The sequence below is a fragment of the Colius striatus genome, chromosome 9 (assembly GCF_028858725.1).
Source record: "Colius striatus isolate bColStr4 chromosome 9, bColStr4.1.hap1, whole genome shotgun sequence".
In the NCBI taxonomy this organism is placed as follows: domain Eukaryota; kingdom Metazoa; phylum Chordata; class Aves; order Coliiformes; family Coliidae; genus Colius; species Colius striatus.
The window spans coordinates 16,645,530-16,662,904 of NC_084767.1; the positions used below are offsets into that span (position 1 = coordinate 16,645,530).

The following is a 17,375-nucleotide window of genomic DNA, read 5'->3' on the forward strand; positions in this document are numbered from 1 at the left end:
AATAATCTGCTGTTACCTTTTTTTTTCCTCCCATAGCACTACATAGCTTGAAAAACAGCTAAGCAGCCAGCATCTCATTAAGTAATGTAAGTAATATGGGGTGTTGTAAGAGCTGGAATACCACCAGCAACGTGAAAATTGGGCAATTACAGACTTATTTGAGGCACGACAGGTCTGAGAATGCTTTCATACTCTAGGCAAGAAAAGTATAGAAGTAGGTATCCCTGGTCCTTCTGGTGTCTCTTCTCATTTTTTACCATTTTCAAGATTTACTGCATTTATCTTAGAAATGTGGGGCTCTGTGAGTATCTTTGAACATGCTGTCAAACAGATGGTGTCTCCTACTGCAGCGTGCATGGTGCTGGGAACGTGCTACCTACAGCAGCCAACTATGGCCACAGCCCTAACAGAGGAGCAGGTCCGTATCCTGAATTCCACTGACATGGGCAGAGTATTCTTTTGTGCAATTCAGGAACAAAAATTACCAACCTGTGCAATCAGTGCCCCAAACAAAGCATTCAAAACAGCCGTATGTGTGGTTGCTTGCCTGTCAGGCAAGGCACTATTTTAAACTCCCATCATCAGGTCCCTGAAGAGGATTCCTTAGAGATCCTAATTTCTATCCAAGGATGTTCCTATGTGACTTGATCTAGGTTGACCTGCTTCTGCAGGGGGGTTGGACTAGATGATCTCTTAAGGTCCCTTCCAACTCTATGATTCTATGATAATGATATTGCTGTTATCTCTAAAAATTAACACATTTGATATATCATAAAGAAAATAATTCACAAGAGAGAGACCTGTCAAGTCTCTGTGTGCATAAACTGTAACTGCTCTTCCTCACCTTTGAGACATGGGGCTGAGCCCCTGCATGTCACTCAACCCCACTGCTGGGCCTCTCCTTGGTGGCATAGCCACTCACTACTTCAAAAGTAAGACTAAAGTATTTATCAGGCTGTGTGTGCAGTGATCCACTGGGATTGATCACACTGATGGGTACAACCGTACCATAAAGTGCTCTGCCTCAAAAGCTACTTGGCCCAGGCCGGCATTGCTTGGCCTCACTCACGATTTGACTGTGAATGCTAATGGGGTGATACACGGATTGGCCAGCACACTGCTGGGCTAGGGAAGTCATTGGCAGGGCAGGGGTCCCTCAAAATCACTTGCAGACTCCCCAGCGTGGGGCTGCCTGTTGGGAAAGGAGCGTGTGCTGATCTGGCAGCAAACCTGGACTCGAGGTTGAATGGAGAAAGACACAAAGAGATTTCCTGGCAGCTCCAGCCAGGGCCACAGGGCTGTGTCCTGCCACAGACGAGGATGCCATCATGTGGCCAAAGCTTTTTATTCACATCCCATTTGCTTTTCACATTTTTATATTAAAAGCTTTTTACCCTCTGCTCCCTTTCTACACCTGACAGTCCACAGCTCTCCTTGATAGCCTCTTCTGGCAGGTATGTGTTACACAAGAGTTTTCTCCAAGTAAGTCCTGGGTATCCATCTCAAAACTGGTTTAATTGGATGAAGAAGATCATGAAAAATCACCATGTAACTCCAACATGGGTCTCAGGGCCTTACACTCAGGTGACACTGAACAGACCAAACCTGGGCACTGTGAGAGCAGGATCATTCAGATACACAGCTTGTTGCAAACCTCATAAATTTAATTAATTCAGGGTCCATTGTACATCATGTAGGCAGATCAGATAAGCAACATCATTTCTTTGCACTGAAAAACCAGTCTTCCCAAGTATTAACCCTGGAGACATAGGGTATCATGTGTCTAAAGAACACGTTTTCCTTATAAGCATTAAAATAGGTAACATGGAAAGGATGAATCCTTAAATGCAGCCAGCAACAAATACTTGTGTGAAGGTTCATCAATTTTATCCACATTGTTTATCAACAACAGTTCCCTGTGTTCTTGGCAAGCTCAAAGGCACTGTGAGCCTCCTCACCTGCAAGTCCTGAGATAAAGCAACACCAGCAGTCTCTCCCACTTTATAAGGCTAGCTCTGGGGGAAGCCACACTTCTGGTTTTAATTTGGGCCCTAGTGAACAGGAGCCCATGGCTGGTGACCTTATTTCTTAGAACTGCTCCTGACTTGAGTTTTTAAGTGTTTTCTGTAGAGGTCTTCAGGTCTTATCACCAATAACTATTATTCACACAGGGAAAAGAAAACGGGAGTTTCTCTTTCCTTCTCCTGCTTTTTATGGAGAAAAGCTGGATGGCTGCTCCAGGTTGACTTCAGAAACCTTTATTGACAGCACCTGCTAAAACTGCCATTGCTGGGCTTTTTCCCAGAGCTCTTCTTCTCCAGAGGAAGATAAATGGGGAGACCATACATTTCCCAGACGGTATTGTCCCAGATACGCCACATCCCTCTGCATGAGTGATCGTTACCCCTCAGCCTCTCCTGCCAGTGCCACCAGAGTCCCTTTGTCCCAGCAGAGCTGCCTCTTCTTGTCTTTTGGCATCAGAAGCTCCATACTTAGAAAATAAAGCATGGAGATATTTATCAGCATAAACAGAAATAACCACAATGTAAAAGATCTTGGAATACTTGGAAGGCTGAGGTAGGCCAAAGAGAAACCTGGGTCTGCCCCAGTTGTCTCAGTGGGATTGTAGCACAATGCTGGAGGTCTGCAGCTGGCCTCTGTTTTAGAGAACAGTTTGGGATAAACTCTGCATCCCTTACAAAGACTTCCTTTGGTGACCTTCCTTTGGTCTCTCAAGGCTGCAAAGTGATGTCTGTAGGATTTGGCCATTGGCAAGCTGGATTGTCATGTCAGGGAGATCAGAAGGTCTAATGAGATACTGCTAACAGGTCCCTGGAAGGCTACACAAGGCTAGTTAGGTGAATTAATAGGCAGTCATCTCTAAGAAATCCAGACTTGGTTTGTGCTTTCTGAAGAAAATGAGCAGCTTAGTGTCTGAATTTAACATCCTGTTTCCCCATTTAGTTTATACCTTGGATAACTGAAGTTGTTGAAACTCTCTGCATTTTTTCATGATAACGTGTTAAATGGTGGCAAACTGGAGTGTTCTGTGACATAAAACACAAGTATGCATTCATATGTGTGGAGTCATCCATTTCTTTGGTCCTGAAAGCAAGCTGGGGTTTGGTGGGAATCCACACCTTCCTACCCAAAAAGGCACCTGAGCACTCACCACACCTCCTCCTTTCCTTGTTCACAAAAGAGACAAGCATCCTATGCAGTGTTGTGCAAAACACACTCCAGTGGGCTGATATCAGGCAGGATGGGTTTGGGTCTATCTCATTCATATGCATAACTTGTTCTCTCAGCTCTATGGGAAAAAATGTCATTGGTAAAAAAAGCCCAACACCACTATGAGAATCATTAAGGTTCTCTGAGACAACAGAGTGAAAGACTTGATAAGAAAATGGTCTTTGGATTTGATTGAGCTGTTGCAGTTTCCAGAGTCCTCCAAGGACTAAGTCCATGGTAGAAGAGAAAGGAGACGCTGTAGGTGCAGGACAGGAGTCTTCCGTCAGAGCAGCTGAGCCCTCACAACACCACACTGCTGATTTGGCTCGGGAAAGTAGGAGACTTTCAGGTCTTCTGGTCAACACTTTTGAAATAAGAGAGAGGAGGTTATGAAGTACTGTGGAAAACAGCAAAGACTGCCAAGAGTAACTTTGAGTATTTAACTGCTAAAAAAGTTTCTTTAATCAGGTATTTTTAATGCTGCTCCTTTATACAACCCTGGAGATATGAAGGAAAGAGTAGAACCGAGAGTTTCATAGTCAAGACACTTTGAAAGGGCTTAATTTAGGTCTTTGTGGATGAAAGGATACTGTGCAGGGGCTTTAGTGAGAACGATATTTCAAAATTTATAAAATGTTAGAGAATATTCTCCTTTCAAATTTTCTTTTCTGATTCATGCTAATCAAAACAATCACAACAATCATAAGAGATTGCAGGAGATTGGGAGAGAAATCAAAATCCATTGGCACATCTATTGTCTGCTCCAAATCCCACAGACCCAAATTTGACAAGTGTTTGACTATTCAGATGTAGGTACTCATGTAAGTTATCTGACTTTCAGAGGATCTATACAATCGCAGCTCCATTTGATACAAAGATTAGTTCTCTAAATTCAATAAAGCTATAGGGTCTTTGTGTGCTGACCTGGAAGTTAAGGATTGGTCTCAGTTTGGTCTCTTTTCATTGCTTTGAGGGAAAGTTCATAGCCAAGAAACATGGCTGAACTCACTGGGAATCCTCGAACTGCATTGACCGTGATGCCCCTAAAAAAGACCTGTTGGGGATGAAGAAAGGTTAGAGCATAAGAATACACTGGCTCCCTTAAGAAGAAGCAAACACTGAATGAAGTCACAGTGGGATTTTGAAGAGCTAAGTCTCGATTTCCTCAGAAGATACACTCTCAGTGCTGGTCTGTGTTGAAGTCTGTGCTGGAAAATGGAAAAGTAACAGCCAAAAGTCACTGGTTTTCATTATCCCAGTGCTCCACGCTTCCATGGACCTCCATCTGTATGTCAGCAACAGCTACAAGAGGTCGAGGGTAAAAAAATGGCCTCATGCCACTGGCATAAAGTAGAATGCAAGAAACCTAAAATGTCTTCTAGTGTTGTCCTACATAGTTACAGTCCCTCCTTCCTTTTGCATACATAAGCGTGCGGGAATCATGCAGACCCCAGGGTACAACAGCAAGGCTGTTGCTTTCATGCAGCAAATGCTCTGACCCCCAGGGCTGGGCCTATGGGTGAAGAAGACACTTGGGAAGCGGAGACGGAACGGTGTGGCTGTGAGCCAGCCCAGCCAATGCAGGCACTGTGCCACGCAGACTGTTTTGCAGGTCTCACCTTTAAGCATAGAAAGAATTTCTCAATCAACAGAAAACTAGACCTTGCTGAGAACTAGCTCTCACCACTGGCTTTCAGGAAAATATTCAATAGAAGCCGATATTCTCACAAGTGGGTTCATAAAGTCAGGTTTTGCTACCTGTAAGTATCCCAGAGTTTTGTTTCAGTAAGATAATAAATATCCACAGCCAGGCTTCCTCACGCTGCTCAATGTTTTTTGGGTTTTTTTTTTAAGATGCTGGCACTTAGAAGAGTGAAAGAACCCTGTGGCTCTTAGGTACTTGCACAGTACAGTGCTTTCTGGAAAGTGGAGAGAGATGCTTGTTGTTCCTGGCTCCTGGTGCTGGCAAGTCTCCCTTGGAAACTTGCCCTTGCTACAAACACTGTTGCCTGGTACGTGCAAGGGTGTGCACAAATCACTCGTTCTGGGGTGAGACTGTTTACAAAATGATGGTTGCACGGAGTATCTCTGCTGGCCTATTTCTCACAAAATCACTCTGTTAACCACCTGGGATTATCACTGCGGTCACCAACCTACCAGAAATTCAGAAGAGGTGTGAAAACCAACATCAGCAAAGTAAGTCCTCTTCCAGCCTTTACAAACGCAAAGCTCCTATGGATACTCTAAGAAAGCATCGAAGGCCTCAGCTCCAAGACCAGAACTTCATTGATTTGGCTAACCAGTGTTTCCCCTGAAATACTAACCTCTGCTAACCACTATCATATCTTATATCAGTAAATCCGGTGTGTGGTGCTGGCTTGTATGAGCCAGAATCAAAATACGTTCACATAGTTTAGGATGGAGTTTACAACTTGAAGTTGCAATATTGGGATATTTAGGATATTGTTTGATTTATTGGGGTGTTCTATTTTGTTAGGAAAAGTAGGATCTTCTGAGATGAAATTCAAATTTTTGCAGTATCCATAAAGTAACATGAAAGAGACGAGTTAATAATGAAGATTTACAAATAAAAGCCCAGATGTATAATTTTTTTCTCATCAGAATGAATACACTTGACTATGAAGAGAGGGCTATGGAGGGCTTCTTCTCTGGAGGGCTTCAAAATCCTCCTGGACACGTTCCTATGTGACCTGATCCAAGTGGACTTGCTTTAGCAGGGGGGTGGACTAGATGATCCCTAAAGGTCCCTTCCAACCCCTACCATTCTATGATTCTATATTCACCTTTTTGTATGTACAAATTATTTTCAGCACTGCAAATGCTATTCCTTTGTCCCAGAATGTAAACATCCAGACCTGTTTGCTGTTTATCAGCTGTGTGTCTTTCAACATATAAAAAGGTTTTCCTTTTTGAGAGGAGGATCCAATCTTATCATCAACCATTACTCAATCCTACTGTTGGCTTTAGTCTGGGTGCCAGGCAGGATAGCACGAAAAATGCAAGCAGCTCGGACCTCAAAAAATAACCCCACTTAAATGCTTGAATTACTTACTAATATTCAGATAGGACAGGAAGGGTAGGGTGTGAGGATGAGGATGGAGAGAGAAGAGAAAACACATAGAAATTCTTTTTTCAGCCACCCTATCTTATTGTGAAAGCACATGATGAACTGAATGTGCAGGGCAGGTAGCCTGTGTAAAGCCTGAGGCACCTAACCCTCCTCTGACCATCTGAGCAGGGCGTTTAGCATCTCTGCAGGTGCTTGTGCTTTGTATGACTCTGTCCTCCTTCACTCAACGGCAAACACTGAACCAGAGAGCAGGCTCCTGTGATGGCTGGTGTGACACCATGGTGTGTGGGCAAACGTTGAAATCACACTTGTGGTTTTTCAGGTTATTTTTCTTTTTGTAACTTGTAATTTCTCCCTCAGAATGTGAAAATTAATGCACTGGAGCTAAGAGCCCACGTGAAGTTTTGATGACAAGTTAAATACAGGTTGATTTCAATATTAGCAGGTGTTGTTTCTCATAACCCTGCAATGGCAATGCAATAAAGCTGCAAACTCTACCATTCATTTTTAACTGAGGCAAAGTTTCCAGGTTGAATAAACATATTTTATTACACTAATAGAGAGAGTCAGAAAAAAAGGAAGAGTAGAAGGTTTTTGGGATGCAGCCCTTGTTCACATTTGAAATCAAAGAATTTGGATTTAAGAACATTTGCAATCAGCTTCTATCTTGATGAAAAGAAAAAGTGCAGCATCAGTTCCACCAATGCAGTGCCCACAGCAACCAAACTCACCTGAGGTGCCAGCACGGCCCAGCTGGAATCAGTTCCCATTCACTTCAGCGTCAATGGGAAATATTTGACCTCTGCACTTTGCAGAAACAATCACAGAGGCAAGATTCTCTGATTTCTGATAAGTCATATCATATCCACAATTAAATGCACTGACATGAAGTGGTATTTTGAGTTAATTACATCAGCAGACTGTGAAGCCCAGTTATTCATTTTTTCATTGCTGTAAGGCACATTATTCCTCTATTAGGATTTAGAAACAATCTGCACTATAATTACCTACATTATAAATTAGCAGTAAGGTGCTTTAGCCGTCTTATCAACCCAGCAGATAGGTTTTTGACAACTAATATATAACCCAACAGAAAATTAAATGCCTAATACCCAGATTTTACTTCAAATAGAACTTACTTTGAAGCCCTCGTTCTGGTAGCTCTGCAAGATACAGTCAAGGGTCCCTTTGTACTTGTTTAAATAAACTCCATCTGCCTGAAGTCGACTTTTCACAACATCCATTGGAGTAGCAGTCGTCCAGGAAATGGCTCCTAGAAATATGCAGAATGAACAATTTCTTCTCTGTATTTGCTTGGCCACAGGTCGGTGAACTCAGAAATTCACCTCTTATCTACCATATCATATGCATGGGATTTTCATTTCAGCACATTCACCCTACTCAGGCACAGGAACGGTGTTTCTGGGAACAAAGTTCCCTGTTTCTGGAAGAAGCATTGAGATTTTTAGGGGTTATGCTGATAATCAAATGCCAGCAGCCCAGAAGAAGGTCCTCCTCCAGGTGCAAATACATCTTCTGCTGTGCTTCTGGTACAGCATGGACATGCTGTGGGAAGAGTCTGAGCTGCGGGGAGCTGCCACCTGGGGTGATTTCAGAAAAACTCCAGTTCTCAGATAATACTGTTGCAAAGTCTGAGCTGAGAATGCAGATAAGAGACATTACACCAATTAGCCTGCATTTGAGTGCAACATGTTGTGATGGCAATATATGGCCCAATTGGACAGACAGGGGTTTGTTCAGACCTACATGAATGTTGGGGTATACCAGAGAAGCTGTCGAGATGGGCCAGGGCTCTGTTTAACTGGGAGGAGAAACAGAGAGGGCTTTTTGCAGTCATTACCTGAGCTAAGGACTGACTTGCATTTGGAAGTCTGCAATTTAGAAATGGCCAAGAAATGGGGAGTGAGTGTAGGGGCGATCTTACACCTGTAAGCATGGTGGAGGGTGCACATGCCAGTCCTACTGGCAGGTGTGTACAGGAAAAAATAGAAGGAGGAGGTCACTAACAGTCAACTCTGCTTCTGCTGCATGAGGGTCAACTGCCTGCCCTCCTGGTGGTCAGTCAACAGGCTGAAGTCCTCTGGAGGCATCTTGGCCATGTATCACTGGCAGTGTGATATGCAGGCTGCTGTGAGACATCCAAGGAAATGAAGGTGCTGGCTTTTTGCTGATATCATGCCTGATGAAGATCTGTTAACGTGACTTCCATAAAGGCTGTCAAGTCATAAAGTGCAGCTGTGATGCCAGGAGACCTGGCCCTGGAGGAGGAAGGCCATTCAACCCTGTGTCCTCTTCTGGTGACCAGGAGGATGTGGCAGCCAACCCCAAGAACCTTTCTGTGCTTGTTTTGCCAATGTTGTGGGAAAAAAAAGGGTGCTTACCTGCTACACCCCCTGCCAGCCAGACAGAGAAGGGATTAGGGGAAAGGCATCCATCTGGGGTAATCCAGCCACAGAAAAATGTGTAAGGGATAAAATAGAGGCAGTAGCCAGGAACATCCCTCAGAAGCATTGCTCCAGCGCCTCGGTATACTCCTGCTATCCCCTCTTTCTGCAGGACTGTCCTAAAGCAGTGAATGGGGCCCCGGTACATTGGAAATCCAGGAACTGTAGGGTTTAGCTTAATGTTCGCTGCAAAAAAAAGAGAGATAGAACCATTATAATAGATATATTACTATATGGGAAAGGCAGCTCCCATGACTCCTGGTCCTGAGCAGACCTGCCCCTGAGTTCATTATGCCAGCAGAGATCTGGTCAATGTCATTGATAAAAGCCTCTCCCTGAGCTGAGTAGGATGGGGTCTGTCCTGATGCAGAAGGAAGCGTTTTCAGCTCAACTGTGGTGGCAGAAGGCAGCAGAGAGATGGGCTTTGAAGCAAAATTGTCCTAAAGCTCTCCATAAACACCAAAGGCTGGTGGAGAATCATAGAATCACTTTGATTTGGGTTGGAGTGACCTTAAATCTCATCTTGTTCCACCCCTCCTGCCATAGGCAGGGACACTTTCCACCAGACCAGGTTGCTCCAAGCCCCATCCATCCTACCCTGGAACACTTCCAGGCACGGGGCAGCCACAGCCTCTCTGGGAAGCCTGTGCCAGGGCCTCACCATCCTCTTAGGTTAACAAGAAAGAAAAAAGCAGCTCTTGCTTCCTACCTTTGATGTAGGGCTGCGTTTGCATCTGTAGCCTTATCTTTACCAGGTCCACAGGAGAGCCGATGCCCACAGAGACAGCCCCGGCCACCATGCTGGCCAGAGTCACGTCGGTGAGCGTCGGGCCGTGGGCCGGGTCGCTGTTGCGGAGCTGGCTGAGCAGCCGCTGCGTGTTGCTGAAGATGCCGAACACCACGGAGCTGTAGACAGCAATGCTGGCCAGCGGGAAGGACATGCCTTTGAAGAAGCCAGTCATCTACCCACGGAAGGGAGCAGAAGTTAAGAGAGTGAAAGGGACCCAACAGAGTAAACCCCAACTTGTCAATCAGGCCAGAAATGTAAATCCAAGTACAAGACGTCTCCTGGAACCAGCCATTCACACATGCTGAGCAAATGACAAGTAATTCATACTGCTGAAGACTTCTAAAGATTATGCAGCATACAGGATGTCCTGAAAGCACAGGAACCCATGTAAAAGTCCTTCTTATGGCCAGTTTCAATCCTGGCATCACCAAAGTCAGCAAAATACCTCTGGCAGAGCTTTGGCAGAAAGTAGAGGCAAAAGAGTCACTGTGGGTGTAACACCTTGAGCCTTGCAGAGACATGGGCAGTGTCATTTATCACTCCATGCCAAGAGTGTTTTCCCTGTAGGAGTAACCAAAAGAGTTACCTTAGAGCTAGCAAGAAAAGGCTGTAGGAATTTTCAGGCTCAATTGCACCAACTTTTTTGGTCTTCATATAATTGCTGGTGTCAACAGTGATTTTGTATAATTGCTTTATGTATTTACCTATTTGCATTTTCAATCAGCACATTTTAAGTAAGATAAAGCACTTACTGACTCATTTCTGTACACAGTGAGAACACAGTTGAGTGTACTTCCATATCCTTGGCCAGCTTGCAAACGAGTCTGCAAAATACATTCATGAAATGCAATGAAAATCCCATGCTTCCAGCACAGTGAAAGCTCATGCTACGTAAACAATGTGTGCTTTGCTTTGAAGGCAAATCCTTCCTTAGTTGTAAAGAAAACAGAGCAATAAAATAAGATATATATGCATCCTCCCCCACCCTTCGAACTTTGCCAGAAGCAGGGCTAAATGGGACCTCAGAGGTCTGATGCTTTTTGCAACATCTGGAGTCGATGACTGCCAAATTGCTGTCAAGTCCAGAGCAGCCGTCTTAGCCCAGCACAGCGTCACAGCAGTCTGCTGGTGTGTGGTGCTGTCATTGGCAAGTTCAGGATTTATGTGGAAATTGAAGAGTGATGTGGTCTCCTCCATGTGGGGACTCTCAGTGAAGGCTGAGCTACATTGCTAAAGCATGGAGAGGAGAGCTTCCCCGGGAGGTTTCCCAGGCCCTTCCAATCCATGGTTGATTTTAAGACCTAGAAATACTAAATGGAGCCAAACTAATTTGTCTCCATCTCAGAAATTCTCCATGCTTCACTCAGAAGCACATTTTAACATCATTTCCAACGAAGACATTTTGTATCTGGAAAGCAATGGTTGTACACCTTCCAAAAAATGCTTACAGCAGCTGTACGAAATGGTGTCTAAGTCATGACAAAGCCTGTAAGATTCAACGTACTTTCTCCTTTTCACATTATATTTATATATATATATATATTTACTCACACATATATTTAGAACATCTTTCATTCAAGCTGCTCACAAGTTTGCACTAAAATTGTCCTAACAAGTGAGACATTTTGGGGAGCTTAGAGGTGTGCGAGGAAATGGAGATGCTGTTTGCATTGCAGGACCTGGGGCTTCAGCAACTCATCTTGGCTGAGGCCAGAGCTCATTTTTTTACAGGAAAATGCTCATATATGACAAAATGAAGTCCATAGGGACAGTGTCCAGTCCTTGATGGTGCCTCAGCCTCAGCTTACAGTGGAGAATTTCATTTGGGAATTTAAAGCCCAAAGGAGCATGTGTCCTTCAGAGTTTGTGCCTGGTGAGAGCTTTTGGGCAGCAAACAGAAGGCTGAATGGCACAATCGTTTGCCCAGAGGCCTGCAAGAGGCTGGGCGGTGGGATGCCACAGTGGGACTCTGACCAGGAGTGGGGAGGACCACCCCTCACCCCAGGGCTGCTCTCCACAGCCCTCTTCATGCACCGGGCCCTGTCGCTCCCTCCACGCCTGGCCAGAGGTGATGGAGAAAGAGGCAGCAAAAGCAGAATAATTACCAAGCCCTTATCAACAAGCTGGTCCATGAGGATGCCGGATGCAGCTCATGCAGCATACGTTGTGCAAGGCAGGCAGTCCCAGGCCCTGGATGCAAAGTCGTGGCTCATGCCAGGGTAGCGGGCTGGTGGGACTGGTGGGGAGGCTGGCTGTGCCCCAGGCAGCCTGGGACAGCATGACCACAGTGCACAGCCCTGCCTTCCCTCTTGGATTCACTCACATACTTAACCCAGGGTTTTTCAATTTGCCCCATGAGCTTGTTTTCTTCTCTTTTACACAGTAACCAGGTATCGAGAGGTTCAAGTTAATCCATTTTTTTAGTAACTGAGGGCAACTGAGTGTCCTCACAAACTGGTCCTCGCACACATGCTCCTTAACTAAGCTGTTAACACCCAGTGCTAAAATCCCTGTTGGCATCTTTTCACAGAACCACAGAATCACAGAATCGTAGGGGCTGGAAGAGACCTTTAGAGATCATCTAGTCCAACCCCACTGCAGAAGCAGGTCAACCTAGATCAAGTCACACAGGAATGTGTCCAGGAGGGTCTTGAAGATCTCCAAGGAAGGAGACTCCACAACCCCATTGAGTAGCCTGTTCCACTCTTCCGTCACCCTCACAGTGAAATAGTTTTTTCTTAAATGGAACTTTTTGTGTTCCAGCTTCATCCCATTACCCTTTGTCCTGTTGCTAGATACCATCTAAAAAAGGGATGTCCCAACCTCCTGACACCCACCATTTATAAACTTGTAAATATTAATGAGATCTCTTGTCAAAGTCAACTGGTACCAGTGTATCACATCCATTCCTCAGGAAAATTCTCCTTTTTGTTATGTTTTGGTTAGATGGAGCTCTTGAGTGACACCAGAAACTGAAGAAAATTCTGGGGAAATTAATGCGATGTGGAGGATGAAAAGTGAATAAATGTGAAACTATTTATAGTTTTTCAAGGCCATGGAGAAAACAGCTGCTTGGGTTTGATCGAAGCTGCAATGTGGGGAAGGGGGCAGCTGAAAGACGAGGCCTGCTTGATGGGAAACATGGTGTGGATACCACCTAGCTCACCCAACCTGACACAAAGTCCTGCCTCCCCAGAAGGAACCCCAGCCCCCGGAGCCTGCAAATGCTGCTGAGCTGCCCCTTTGCTGGCTCAGTGCTGTGTAAAAACTCTCCCTTCTTCTTCCCTTACCCTGAATTTGGAAAGCTAACAAGTCTGCCTACTTGGTATTCACAGGCCATGTCCAAAGCCAAAGGTGACAGAAGGGTCAGCCTGACAGTTGTTTTTATAAGCACTGAAGGATGGACTTACTCTTTCTTGGCATCCAGAACTCGATACTTTGCAGCACAATCCTCCCTCAGTTGCAGCTAAACTCCTCCAAACCTGGCCTGATGGCCAGTGTGAGATGATGATTGCCTTGGCAAGCCTGGGCTGAGTCTGCCTGTGCTGGCCATACCCTGGCGCAACACTGAGATCACCTTAGCAGCTCAGAAAGAACAGGGCTGCATGCCATCTCCCGACCCTAGGAGAGCCAGCTGTGTGCAATGGCCCTGATGGCTGGGGAAGGGATGTGGCATGGGCCACAGTAGACCCTGCCTCCTCCCCATCACCTTCCAAGGGTCTCTAAGGTGCAACCAGGACCACTGGTTCTTGGGTTTCACACATCTGACAGCCCTGCTTGGGCTTGAACCAGATCAGAGCACCTGGGCAGAGTAATGAAATCTGGCCAGAGGTATCTGTCACACTGTACAAAAAGAGAAAGGATGAGGATCTTCCTCTACTGCTCTGCATCAGTAGGGACAGTCAACTTAGTTGGGCCAGGCTGTGTGTCTGGGCTTGTCTGCATCATGGTAGCAAGTACCTTCTTACATCTCTAAATCCTTCCCTCTGAGGAATAATTGTCTTGCAGCAATAGTAAATACTGTGTCTCATAGCCCTGAGATAAAAATTTCCGGAGTCTGCCCTTCCAGAATTGCCAATGCTAGGAAAACACATTAAAATGTGCCTGCAGCAAAACAGATATAGCTCCCCATTGCCCTTTGAATACTTGTCTGTGGCAGAGTTCAATAAAACATTGTCAGAACTGTTTGGTTAACCACACATTGAGTAAGGCCGGGTTTAATTTTCACCATTAATCCTCACCAGAGGAACTCACATGTATCAGCCAGTTCTTTTAGTTTCTTGTTCAAAGTGAGCACTGGAGAGGAGGAAAGTCTATGGAAACATTTCTACACAGGCTAAATTCCCCCTTGGGATGATGGAGAAAGTGAAGGTCTTTTGAGGTGTCACCTAGAGAGAGGCCACCCACCCTGTCAGTGGGGTTTTGAGTGGTGGTGGGAGAGCACACTTCAAAGCATTTACCTTGACCATGTCCAGGGGGTGGCCCACAACCACGCTGGCAGCTCCTGGGGATGAAAGCAAAGTATTATACAGAACACTGAAGAAGCTTTTGTGATGGGACAGGAAGTGATGGGTTTATAGGGAAGGATAGATTTCCATAGGATTTCCAGAGGGCTAAGCCAGAGCAATGCCCAGTGTCATGCCCTGTCTCAGACAACGGGTAAAAGGTGGGCAGAAACACATGCTCATCTTTCCCAAAATATTCCCTTGGACTCCATCAACTTGACATCTCAAAGGCATCTAAGCAAGAACAGGATGCGATGTATTTGTATGTTCTGTCCATTAACAACCTCTCTTGCGCTCTTGTAAGTTCAGGCAAATTTTTACCCTTGAAATGGTGAGAAATGGTCATTTTAAGAACAATGTCTAGAAATACTTGTCAGGGATGATTCAGATAAAGAGGATCCTGTTCTGTATAGATCTCCACAGTCTCATCCAGTCTCATTCATACAGTCATAGAATAGTTTTGGTTGGAAAAGACCTTTAAGATCATCAAGTCCAACCACTCACCTCACACTGCCAAGCCCACCACTAAACCATGTCCCTCAGCACCTCAGCCACATGGCTTTTCAATATCTCCAGGGATGATGACTCCAGCACCTTCCTGAGCAGCTTGTGCCAATGTCTAAAATGCTTCCTTATGGTTCTTTAGGAGAAACTGGCCCATTCCCCTTTACCATCCTGGCCACCTACCCATGCCACTTACTGCCAGGAGCCCCTGTGGGAGAGCAGAGCACAGCTTGGTTTTCCTTTTCTCCAGGAGGATGGAGCAACCCATGTGCCAGGTTTTTTGGGTGTTTGTGGAGATGGTGGGTAATTTGTGCTGCTTCCACATCTGCATGCAAACCCTAAGTGTCCCCAGGTGCTTTAGAGATTTGTAGTGGATTAGGACTGAAAAGAGCACCATGTTCTTGGTCAACACATTATGACTCTACTCAAAAATATATTATAAAATGACCCCTCTCCTTCCTGACCTTAACCTGAGACGACCTGTGGTCCAGAGCTCTGCATGAAAACTAGCCACTGCCACTGAGACCCCAGAACGTCCAGCCTAACTCCTGATGTCAAAATATCAAAAGAGAAAGGTCAACTTTGTTAGGAACGCTGCAGAAATGATGATTGAGCTTGAAACAATCTACCATTGTAAATGCATATCAAGAGCAGAAACCTAGGTAGGATTAATGGGAAGCAAAGTCAAGACACTGCAACAAACCACCTGTGTCTGCCAAACAATGAAGAGGCAAGGTAGAAGGTAACTTGGGCAGAGGGAGATGGTGACCACTAACTCACTGACCACCTACCCAATTCATACTCCAGACTCAAAAGAAGAGGATGGAGAAGGGCATGCATGCTAATTGACACACTAGACAAAGAAATTCAGACCAATCATTTAGTGCAATATTAATCCATAGGTATTAATGTACTAAATATGTAGAAATTGTGTATAAATAACCATAGTTTTGGGACCACTGTGTGCTGTCTTGGGACAGGCACCATGCACGTGAATCCACGTAATGAAAGAAAATACCTCCATCCTGTGTGTGAATTGGCATCTGTGCACTGAGTGACAAATCCCATATTTTTGGGACAACACTGCTAAGGGTGTGCGGCAGTAGAGCAAGGTCGATAGGGCAGAGGGAGTAACTGGTGCTGCACAGCCTCCATAGGCTGCCCAGATCCAAACATTAGCTGCGTGCTTGACCTTTTGGCAGAGGTTCCAGTTTTCTTAGAACCATATTGACCTCAGCTGGCTGGTCAGGATCGATGAGCCACTTCACCCCACTTCCTGAGCCTGGTGTGAGCAGTAACCAGGGCAGAGCTCTGGTCTGTGGTGGCCAGTGCCAGCACTAACCCTCTAACCTGCCACTCTTGTGGCCTATCCTGTGAGTAGGGCACATTAGTTGTGCTCTAAATCAGCTGCTAAACCTGGTGGGATCTGAGGCTGCATCTCAAATACTGAGTTCAGTCTTAGGCCCCTCGTTTTGAGAAAGACATTGAGGTGCTGAAGCATGTCTAGACACAGGCAACAAGCTGGGGAAGGGTTTGAAGAACAAGTCTGATGAGGAGTGGCTGAGGGAGCTGGGGATGTTCAGTCTGGAGGACGATGTGAGAAGCTGGATGGGAGTCGGTCCCTTCTGCCACGTAACAAGCAAGAGGACAAGAGGAAATGGTCTCAAGTTGTGCCAGACGACGTTTAGATTGGAGATTAGGAAGAGGGTTGTTAGACACTGGCACAGGATGCCCAGGGAGGTGGAGTCCCCACCTCTAGACATATTTCAAATCTGTGTAGCTGAGGTGCTGAGTGATGTGGTTTAGTGGTGGGCTTGGCAGTGTGAGATGAGTGGCTGGACTCGATGATCGTAAAGGTATTTTCCAACCAAACAACTCTGTGATTCTATGATTCTATTCCCCAGTTTCTGCCGTCAGTACTTTCAGCAGATAGGGTCGATACTCCTCCCTGCTCTGGCCATCAACCCGTTTGCCCAGCCGGGCCGGCAGGGTCAAAGCCCGGTGGCGCCTCCCCCGGGGGTGTGTGCGGCAGGGAGACCCCGGGTTGGCTGCTCCCAGCCCCGGTAGCCGCGGCTGCTTGCCCTCCGAGCCCGGCGGTGCCGCCAGCCGTGACAGCACGGCGGGAGGGCCGGCGGGGCCGGGGGCGTGCGGATTGGCTCTGGCCGCCGCCCCCACCTCCCTGGATGCCCAGCAGCATCGCACGTACCGATACTTAAAATTTAAGTATCTCGTCTGTGGAAATTGGATTAAACTGCAATTCTGAGCCAAAGCAAAGCAACCCGCACATCCACTGGTACCAGCAACGCCGCTCGCAGGCACAGACCGTAGGTGACACGAAGGATTTTATTCACACGCAATCTCCCGTGTCCCCTCGCTGCTTTTCCCCACTCCACCCTCTCCGAGCCCATGGCACCACTTACCGCCCACCCAGCCCGCCGCGAAGTCCTGCAGCTGGAGGCTGCCCATGCCGAGCCGCCGAGCCCGTCCTGCCGGCGGGGCGGGTGAAGGGTCCCCACCGGGCGGGGGGTCCCGCTAGGCAAGGTCTCACTTGGCAGGGGTCCCACCGAGCAGGGTCACACGGGGCAGAGTGTCCCCGCCGGACAGCGGGTCTCTACCGCTAGGCAGGGTCCCCACCAAGCAGGGGATCCCCACCGGACAAAAGTCCCACCGAGCAAAAAAGTTCCACCGGGCAGGGGATCCCAACTGATCAGGGATCCCACCGGACAGAGGGTCCTCGCCCGTTAGGGACCCCGTACCGATCAGGGGTCCCGCCGGACCAGGGGTCCCCA

General features: G+C 46.5%; 1 protein-coding gene across 1 annotated transcript; it reads right to left on the reverse strand.

Moving 5' to 3' along the window:
* Positions 1–3,581: 3,581 nt before the first annotated feature.
* On the reverse strand, positions 3,582–17,052 carry SLC25A48 (solute carrier family 25 member 48). Its single transcript, XM_062002791.1, has 8 exons — positions 17,007–17,052; positions 14,038–14,081; positions 10,330–10,401; positions 9,497–9,749; positions 8,725–8,973; positions 7,462–7,595; positions 4,156–4,285; positions 3,582–3,595 (listed from the first exon to the last, which is right to left on the reverse strand). The coding sequence occupies exons 1-7, from the start codon at positions 17,050–17,052 to the stop codon at positions 4,163–4,165; spliced, it is 921 nt and encodes a 306-aa protein (XP_061858775.1). The 3' UTR covers positions 3,582–3,595; positions 4,156–4,162.
* Positions 17,053–17,375: the final 323 nt, after the last annotated feature.

Bases quoted from the DNA above. Each gene is read 5' to 3' on its own strand.
- SLC25A48 (XM_062002791.1), bottom strand. From the start codon at position 17,052: ATGGGCAGCCTCCAGCTGCAGGACTTCGCGGCGGGCTGGGTGGGCG. The intron at 14,082-17,006 runs GTAAGTGGTGCC...TTTCATCCCCAG, and splicing joins CGCGGCGGGCTGGGTGGGCG to GAGCTGCCAGCGTGGTTGTG. The intron at 8,974-9,496 runs GTAGGAAGCAAG...TTTTTTTTGCAG, and splicing joins AACGCAGCCCTACATCAAAG to CGAACATTAAGCTAAACCCT.